Source organism: Papilio polytes, unplaced genomic scaffold (assembly GCF_000836215.1).
Source record: "Papilio polytes unplaced genomic scaffold, Ppol_1.0 DF823692.1, whole genome shotgun sequence".
NCBI classification, from domain to species: Eukaryota; Metazoa; Arthropoda; class Insecta; order Lepidoptera; family Papilionidae; genus Papilio; species Papilio polytes.
The window spans coordinates 346723-355806 of NW_013525512.1; the positions used below are offsets into that span (position 1 = coordinate 346723).

General features: G+C 32.1%; 1 protein-coding gene across 1 annotated transcript in view; it reads left to right on the plus strand.

Annotated features, from left to right (window-relative positions):
- The first annotated feature begins 1870 nt into the window (after positions 1-1870).
- The window catches only part of LOC106104020 (short/branched chain specific acyl-CoA dehydrogenase, mitochondrial), a 12817-nt gene continuing 5603 nt past the window's right edge, over positions 1871-9084 (plus strand). Inside the window, exons 1-4 of the mRNA XM_013283960.1 lie at positions 1871-1979; positions 2638-2761; positions 5423-5523; positions 6132-6338. Coding sequence (XP_013139414.1) covers positions 1950-1979; positions 2638-2761; positions 5423-5523; positions 6132-6338 — 462 coding nt within the window. The 5' untranslated portion in view covers positions 1871-1949. The remainder of the gene's footprint in view (positions 1980-2637; positions 2762-5422; positions 5524-6131; positions 6339-9084) is intronic.

Genomic DNA, 9084 nt, shown 5'->3' on the forward strand with positions numbered 1-9084 from the left:
TACTGACAGAACGGATAATGTTACCAATAAACAATATCCGTTTTTCCAATCTAGCGTAAAACTGTTTCTCCGCTAAACAAAGTAATCGTGTCCATTACCTTTTTTACATCTATACTATTGAGACTAAAAATAAGCTACAATATTTAATTATTAACAAAGCAAGGATTTTATTAATTACTTCATCTAAACATATGGATATTTATGCAAGTCGTGTTTAGACTTAACATAGCTTGACCATTAAAATGTTTTTTTTTTTGCTTATATACTTGCAAAATATGTTAATGTAGCAACATTACTATTTTCTGTAAGTTTCTAGAACCTGCCAATCGAATCACCGTGAATCTTAATTTCCGGACGTCATTGTCAACTTATGAATGATTCATTTTACGCTGTTTCGTAATTACAAATAAAAAGACAAAAATTTAGTGTTATAAATTTTTTCTTCGATTAATCTTACAACAAATATACGTTTTGAGTACTTTAAAAAGTGACTGTTTATATTGAAAACATACTCGGAATTATTTCTTGGTGGAATACAACGCCATCTTGTGAGTAATATTTAAAGCATGTTTTTTGTTTATTGGCGCTTTTAGAATCTGCACATTTTATACTGGGTAAGTAAAAAGGTATTAGTAAAACAGTGCTAGTAATGCATTCACCATTGCAAACATTTAATAAAACTATTTATTTGGATGCTTTGGATATTTTTATGTTGGCGAACTTAGAGTATTTTCAATACAACAATAACATTCAATGTCGAATGAATTGGTGTTTGCGTCATAAATTCTTTGATTGCTGTCTTGAGATGCACTATACAATCGATTTTCAAGTTTATTTTAAGAGCGCTAAAATGCCTCATGGATATTCGGCCAGAAAGACCTTAGAGTAGATTTGTATAAGTAATAGAGACTAGTACTGCTTAAGTGGTTATTAAGCGACCCTGTATTTAAGATTGAGTTTCAAATAAAATATTTTTTACTGCAATCTTACTAATGCTATAAATGCGAAACTTTAGATCGAGTGATGGATGTTTGTTAAAGTTTGTAGACTACATTATTGAACGGATCTCTATGAAATTTGGTACATATGTAGAGGATAGTCTGGAAGACCACAGGTTACTTAGTTTGTTTATTTTTTAATTCCATGCGGACGGAGACGCGTGCAAAAACTTGCATTACATAATACTTAATTTTTTGCATACGTATTAGCCATCAGGAAGTGATGAATAATCGGACAATGTACAGAACGATTTATATTTTTTTTAAATAAATGTGTTATTTTGGTCCCTTTAAAATCTATAGGTCATTGCTCTTAGTTCAACTTGCAACATTACGTGCTTTGAAATGTGATATTTGACCGCAATTGCACCTACTTAAGGTTGTTCGTACCTACTATCCCTCTATCAAGTACAACAGGCTGTACGTTGTTGTATATTTTACCTAACATTACAACGTATTATGTACTAACACAGATTAAAAAGACAACAAAAAATGAAACGAGTATCTAGAAAAACAGCTTGTAACTTCAAAAAAACATGATTATGTTATCCAACCAAATCTACATATGTAGCGTAATAATTGTTGGCTTTAAAATTAGCGTTAACGTGGTTTTTAAAAAAATTAAGTCCTCTAGTTCTCATTGTAAAATAGACAACAAAGTGAAGTTTAACAGTGGAAGTCCACAGATAAACAAAGCTGACGTCAGCTGACGAAATATTATAGTTTAAACTATTTATGATATAGTTCATATGTGAGCCCTAATCATATTGTAATCAATATTAATCATTACACATTTTATACACGAAACTCGTTATCTCAAGTGCGAGCGAGATGCCATTAAAACCAGACCTTCTACTTCGATTAACGTAATGTCAGTTTAAAATCGGGTCCGCAACGCGCAGACGCGAAGCTTGTGCCCGTTTTGCGCGCCATTGCAAAAAAAAATTAAGCATGTTCCCTCTGCGCCGAATTGGCAACAAGGTGCGTTCTTGTTACGAGTTTCTTTTTTGTTATATTATTTTGTGATTATAAATAAATTAACACTTGTTTTATTAGAACTATTTTAGGTAAAGATCGTGTCTATTTTATTTTGATTGCTAACTGATCCATTATATCATTCGTTATCTTATATCGGTATGAACTTATGGCATGATTAAAAAAATACTTAAATAAAAAAATATTGGACTCAACCGGCGACGACGAATGACCATGAGTCACATGTTTTTGTGGTAAAAAAACACCGGTGAACTATTTAATTACGATAATATTATTTCTAGAATGATTTTTGTCGAATTAAAGCGAGAATCGTTGATTATAACTACTTCAATGATGGCAACTTAAAAAGATTGTCCTAATAATCTGTTATCAGTTTTAACATGTTTTAAACGGGTTTAAATGTTGACGTGGTAACACTGAAGCCTTGAAGTTATGTTTGTACATTCTAGATTAAACAGAATCGTATTTGGTTTGAAATACAAACAAATCATTGTAGGCAGTAGGCGTTTTGTTTTGTCCTGCATACTAAATGCTGTGATCCTGAATGGAATTCCAATTGGCGCGTCGTAGGAACCATTTGTTTATTAAGTCACCATCTTATTTTTTCTTGTAGACTTGGCTAATGGTTATTCCCGTCTTTTAGGTGTTGGAGCAATGGCGGGCACCGGTCGCTGCCGCCATAATGCCACAAAAGAACTACAGCACACCAGCGCCCCCGCGGCCTCTAACCATGCTCACAGAGGACGAGCTGGCCATGAAAGAGACAAGTAAATCCTTTTATCTTCTATTTGATCGTTTCTAGGTTTATGTGTTCTTAATGTCATTGCCAGAGATAGTGAAAATTACTTGTTCGTTTAATACATGGAAATAATTAAAAAACATCTTCCTAATTTCACTAACGTAAATATTTGTGTTGACATTACCAACGGCGGATCCTGGGGGGGGGGGTTATGGGGATCATAACCCCCCTTGAGCTGGTTGGTCAAGCTCTTGACTTGACCACGACTATGTGACCCCCCCTGGCGCCAAAGTTGGATCCGCCACTGGACATAACCCAGTATTTTTAAGGGAAACTGGCTACGTATATGTAAGTACTCTATAACACACTGTATTATGTACTAATTTTTTTTTTATCGTTACCTAAATAAAAATTAAAAACATAATTGTCCAGTAAAGGTCACGGCAACACGATTAGATTAGCAATCGACAGTTAAAAAGTATAAAATTTTAATGCTTAAATTACTCACTTATAATACTAGCTGTTGCTCGGGACTCCGTCCGCGTCGAAATTAAAAAAAAATATAAACTGTGTTACTGATGACGTAGCTTAATGGCGCAAGAATTTATTAAATTGGATCAGTAGTCTTTCCTCGTTATTATATTAGTATAGACAGATTCATAAATCGTATACATATATATACATTTAAAAAAACAGCAGTTGCTGGAATAATAATGTATCTTTCCTCTGTTGCGTTAAATCTTCAATCCATTTGTACAATGAATAATTTAAAGAATTTTGTTTTTTTTTTTTATTTTTGTAACAACTGAAGATGAGACATATTCATAAATTAACGTTTTGTCTGCTATTTATGTCTGAAATACGTTACAAAAATTTTGACTTAATTATTCTTTTTAATAATAGTCTCTCACGAACGCATTTTTTTTTAATTTTGCGATTTTAGTATATTTTTCGTTCGTTAACTTTTTTCACAAAATTTAAAGTCAGTTTTAAAACCGAAAGTAGAAGACGTGTACTCGTATATTACGTAATGTAATAAATACTTTAATATGAAAATATCAAGTACTCTGATAATAAAGATAACAGAATCAGAATAATTGTTTATTATCTTATTAATATTATAAATGCAAAAGTTTGTATATTTTTTATTATTTGTTAAGCTATCGCTTGACAACGACCCCACCTTAAGGAAGTGACGATGCAGTCGAAGATGGTACGCGCTAGCTTAGTAGGTAGCTGTTCACTCTCCTTTTGAAGGCCCCCACGTCATATTTATATTGAGTAAACTGCTGAACGGATCTCGACGAAACATGGCATAGATGTACACAGTTTGGAAGAAACCATAGGCTACTTTAATTGTTTGTTCTTGGCTACCTATTTGTTTTTTTTACTTCCACTTGGTCGAAGTCGTGGTAAAAAGCTAGTGTTAAAATATAGATATGTAGCTTGCTTTCAATTTACACTATTATACTAATATTATAAATGCGAAAGTTTGGATGGATTGATCTTCGAAACGGGTTATCTAGATGCATTTAGCAAAAGGTAGAAAATAGAACACAGGCTACCTAATAAGGCTACCACAATTTTTTTAAACCACGCGTAAAATGACGCGGACAAGTTAGTTGTGTATGCAAATGCATACTACATGATTTTCTATAGGATCAGTGGTGAAGTTAGTGTAAACATCGGTTTTCACTGTTGAAACTTGTCCTAAAAAACGACGATTGATGTTATATATGTTTTGCTAGTGAAAACCTACGGTTAAGGTAGATTTTTCTAGTTAGGATAAGCATATAGCAACAAATGATAAAGTATCGCGTATGGACTTATGCTTGCTCTTCGCGTCATATCAGTCAAAGATAACAGCATAATTAAGGGGGGTTTGTTCTATGTCAACCATTTTTACCTATAAATACCTATACACGCTAATTACAGAAATTTATACTACACAAGATTATAAAATCTTAATACTAATATAAATAAGAATGTTTAGATGGATTTATGTTACGAGTTTGTAGCCTTGACGGCTAACGGATCTCGATGAAATTAGGCATTTTAGAGGGTAGTTTGGAAGAACACATGGGCTAGTTTCGATCTCGTAAATAGTGACGGTTCCCGAGGGATGCGTCGAAGGCGCGGACGGAGTCACGGTCAACAGCTAATAATAAACTGAAAAAGGAAAGCATAAAGTTAGAAAGATGTGATACTTTTGGCTAAGGCTTTTGCTCGCGACTACATGTAAACATTCGTACTTTGTACGGAGTTTTTGTTACCTCAAAGAAAATTATAAAATTTATTGTTTGCATTTGTGAAATTCTCAATTGCAAATTTCAAAATATAAATTACCTTACCAATCTTGCTTCATTGATGTTGACAGCAACTTATGGTCTCTTTCCCACATTAGGGTTTTTATCCAAAATATTTACCCCCTAAGTTTAATGGTGTGAAAATATATAGCCTAAATCGTAACGTAAAAGTACGGCTTTTTATTAAAAAAAGAATTATTCAAAAATATGCTGCAATTGCTGACATCTTAGGCAACAAAGTAAAGTTTACGCTTTATTATAATAGTATAGAAGTATAGATTGTTAGATGTTTTATTTACATTATTTATTCTATTTGATTTTAACTTTGTTGTTGTTCTTGTTCAAGTTTTCTTATACATTTGAATAATTATTTTTATTTCCAGTAAGAAAACTAGCTACAGAACAAATAGGACCATTGGTTAGGAAGATGGAAGAAGAACATAAAATCGACGACAACATTAGACAGTTGTTATTCGATAATGGGGTAAATATTTCAATAAATATGTTTATGCAACATGATTAATGTAAACATTATAAAGATTTTTACGTAAATTGGTTGCTATTTTCTATTCGAGATAAGACTTTATAAATGTGCCATATATTTATAATGATTTATTTATGAATAATATAAACTCGTGACGTCACACAAGCGCGATGTCAATGTTATTAGGAGGGTCATCGGCAAACTTGAGAACAGCTAACATCTCTATGCACCGTTTCATTCTCCAAATAACTATCCGTCATCTAACACTTCCTTCTTGATCAAGTCATCTTTCACGCAATTTTTATTTTTCTATGTCTACCTATACTGGTGTACCACATTCATAACTAACGTCCTTCTTATTACAAGGGATTCATCCCTCCAAATAACAAGCCTACGGCGAAAGAAATTTGGCTACTTCATTTATTTTTGTCTAAGTGTTATGTACTGTACTGCCATAGTCCGACTTTTAAGCAGTACAGAATAATAAAATAACATTATTAATTTCCTCTTTGGGCAGGGGTTGATGTCCAAACTAGGGTATCCTACGTAAACCAGGCCCGTGCAAATTACTAGGTCAAATAAATTCATATATCAAAATCAATCTTTAGCTAATGGGTATCGAAACACCGGAAGAGTACAGCGGATCTGGCTGCGGGTTCCTAACCATGATGTTAGTGGTTGAAGAACTGTCCCGAGTGGATCCGGCTGTTGCCGCGTACGTCGACATACACAATACCCTGGTTAACTCTCTCTTCATGAAACTGGGCACTGCAGAACAGAAGAAGAAGTATTTGACGAAGCTCTGCACTGAATATGTAAGTAAATGTTATAAACCATAGACTCAAAATTATTTTAGTTCCCTATCTTTCCCCACCTAATTTTATTCCCCTTTCCCTTCCCACCTAATTTTATAACCCTATATCTCCCGACCTAAATTATATTCTCCTATCCCTTCCCACCTAATTTTATTTCCCTATCTCTCCCCACCTAAATTTTATTCTCCTATCCCTTCCCACCTAATTTTATTTCCCTATCTCTCCCCACCTAAATTTTATTCTCCTACCCCTTCCCACCTAATTTTATTTCCCTATCTCTTCATGTATGACGCAATGATTTTTCCCTGGTATTTACGATCTATTGTTAACTTTTGCTTAAACATATAATAAGACATTATTAATTAAAGTAAAATATGCTGGTAATTTTTGGTGTTTTGATGATGTTCTTGAGCTCGGACGGTGTGAAAAAACTTAACAAAAGAATAAATAAATAAATCGACTGTAATTTGTTAACTTCAAGATACCAAAGGCACTTAATGTTCATATCAGGTTTAGGACGAGTTTAAGGACCTCGGAAACAGGTTTTCTTTGTACTCAAAGAGTTTCGTATAATGTAACTTTTGTATTATTAAAACAATTAACATAACTAAATAAATTAATAAATATTTTAAAATCTTGACATTCAATATATGTTAAGGATTTTTACATTTTTTTTTTTACAATTTTTTCTTTAAATAACTAAAAATTAAATTAGTTTGTCTAAATAATTTAGATTAGTTTGATAATTCATTTTAAATTTAATGGGGACGGGTCGGCTTATCGATTTTTATTCTTATAGAAGTTGTAATCGATAGATTTATAGTTATAACTTATGTAATAAAAAAAAAACACTGCTTTCTCAAATTAATAATGACCATAGCAAAATAATGAGAGTAAATAAATGTTTATTACTACTACAGCCGTACGTAATCGAATTGGATTTCGCTATTATTTCTGTCATCGCTAAATTCTCTACACTGTAATCAATACTAGAATTGTCCTCTAAATTATTGAATAAGAAAATAATAATTTTAGTTGAGTTCGATAATTATTTAAACCGAATATCGATAGTTCAAAATTGTTCGCTGTGTGTTTGTTTCGTCACTACGATACCTGTCTATTAAGTATAGCATTTGCCTTCATACAAATTGAATTCGATACTTCATATACGTCATTTATCAAACTAATCTATCTTATTTAGAATATGATTTAGTTTGCTGTGAAAATAAATGCAAAGATGAAAATAAGCTGACGCATAAGATTAAAAAAAACTGCGACAAGTCGCAAATTCTTGGCAATTGCGTTTCAATTTACGTAATAGAATAGCAAGGGAAACGATATAAGACAAAAAAGTTATATTTTTTTCTGTTAATTGAGGTCCAACACTTTGGTACCTTAGATCGTATAATTGTCGATTTTATTTACCATAGATGTATATTCATTTGACTGTCTTAATGTTACTTTTTACTAAAATTATAAATGCGACAGATTAGAGGAATGGATGGATGTTGCCTAAATTGCTGAACGGATCAGAAGAAACGAAAAACAAATATGCTACTTGCTTTGCTTTTTTCCACGCAGACGAAGTCGCGGGCGAAAGCTAACTATTCATAAATATGGAACACTAGCTTTCGCCCGCGACTCCGTCCGCGTGGAATTAATAAAAACAAAAGTACAAATTTATGCCAAATATCATTGAGATGTGTTCAGCCGTTTAGGCTACAAACTCAAACAAACATCCATACATAAATCTAAACTTTTACATTTATAATATTGCTAGCGTTCGCCCGCGACTCTGTGTGAAATTAAAAAGAAATAAAAGTGAGTAGCTTATGTATTCCTCCAGACTATCCTCTACATCTATATACCAAATTTCATCGAAATCCGTTTAGCTGTTTAGGCTACAAACTCTAACAAACATCCATCCATCTAAACTTTCGCATTTATATTATTAGTACGAAGTAAGAAAGTAAGATAGTTTTTAATAAGTTTTCTTTTAATTACACACGAAGGGTGTTGTACAAAAACGTTGTACATTGAAAACTATACTCGAACAATGGTGATAGAATATTTTGTAGTTTTTATCGTATGTTGCATTACTACGATTACATAGATTTATTTAATTTTTTACATCAATAAAATACAGCTGCATTTTTTATATGAACACTCGTTTATATAATAAAATGAAAAGATTATTTTATCTAGAATGAATAAGTTATGACAATAATCTATTCTTGTATAAATTCTTTAAGTTATTAGAACATTAACTTATCTTCAAACAACATTAAATTATAATAATTTAGACTATGACTGATTTTAGTGTTTTTTCTGTATAGTCAGCTTAAATATATGTACACTAGCTGTTCCCGTACGACTTCATCCGCGTAAAATTATGAACATTTTATTTTATTCTATACATCTGTCAAATTATCAATCGCAAATGTCAAAATGATATGACATATGATAAAGCAACCTTGCTTATTTGATGTTGGCAGCAATTTACGGTCTCTTTCCCACATAAGGGTTTTTATCCAAAATTTTACCCCCTAAGTTTAATGGTGTGAAAATATATAGCCTAAAGCGTAACGTAACTGTAGGGCATTTTACTAAAGGAAGAATTATTCATAAATATGCTGCAATTACCGACATCTTAGGCAAAAAAACAAAACCGACTTCCAAACAAAATACACGAAAAACAAAACAAAATGCACTAAAAACAAAACAAAATACACCAAAAACAAAATAT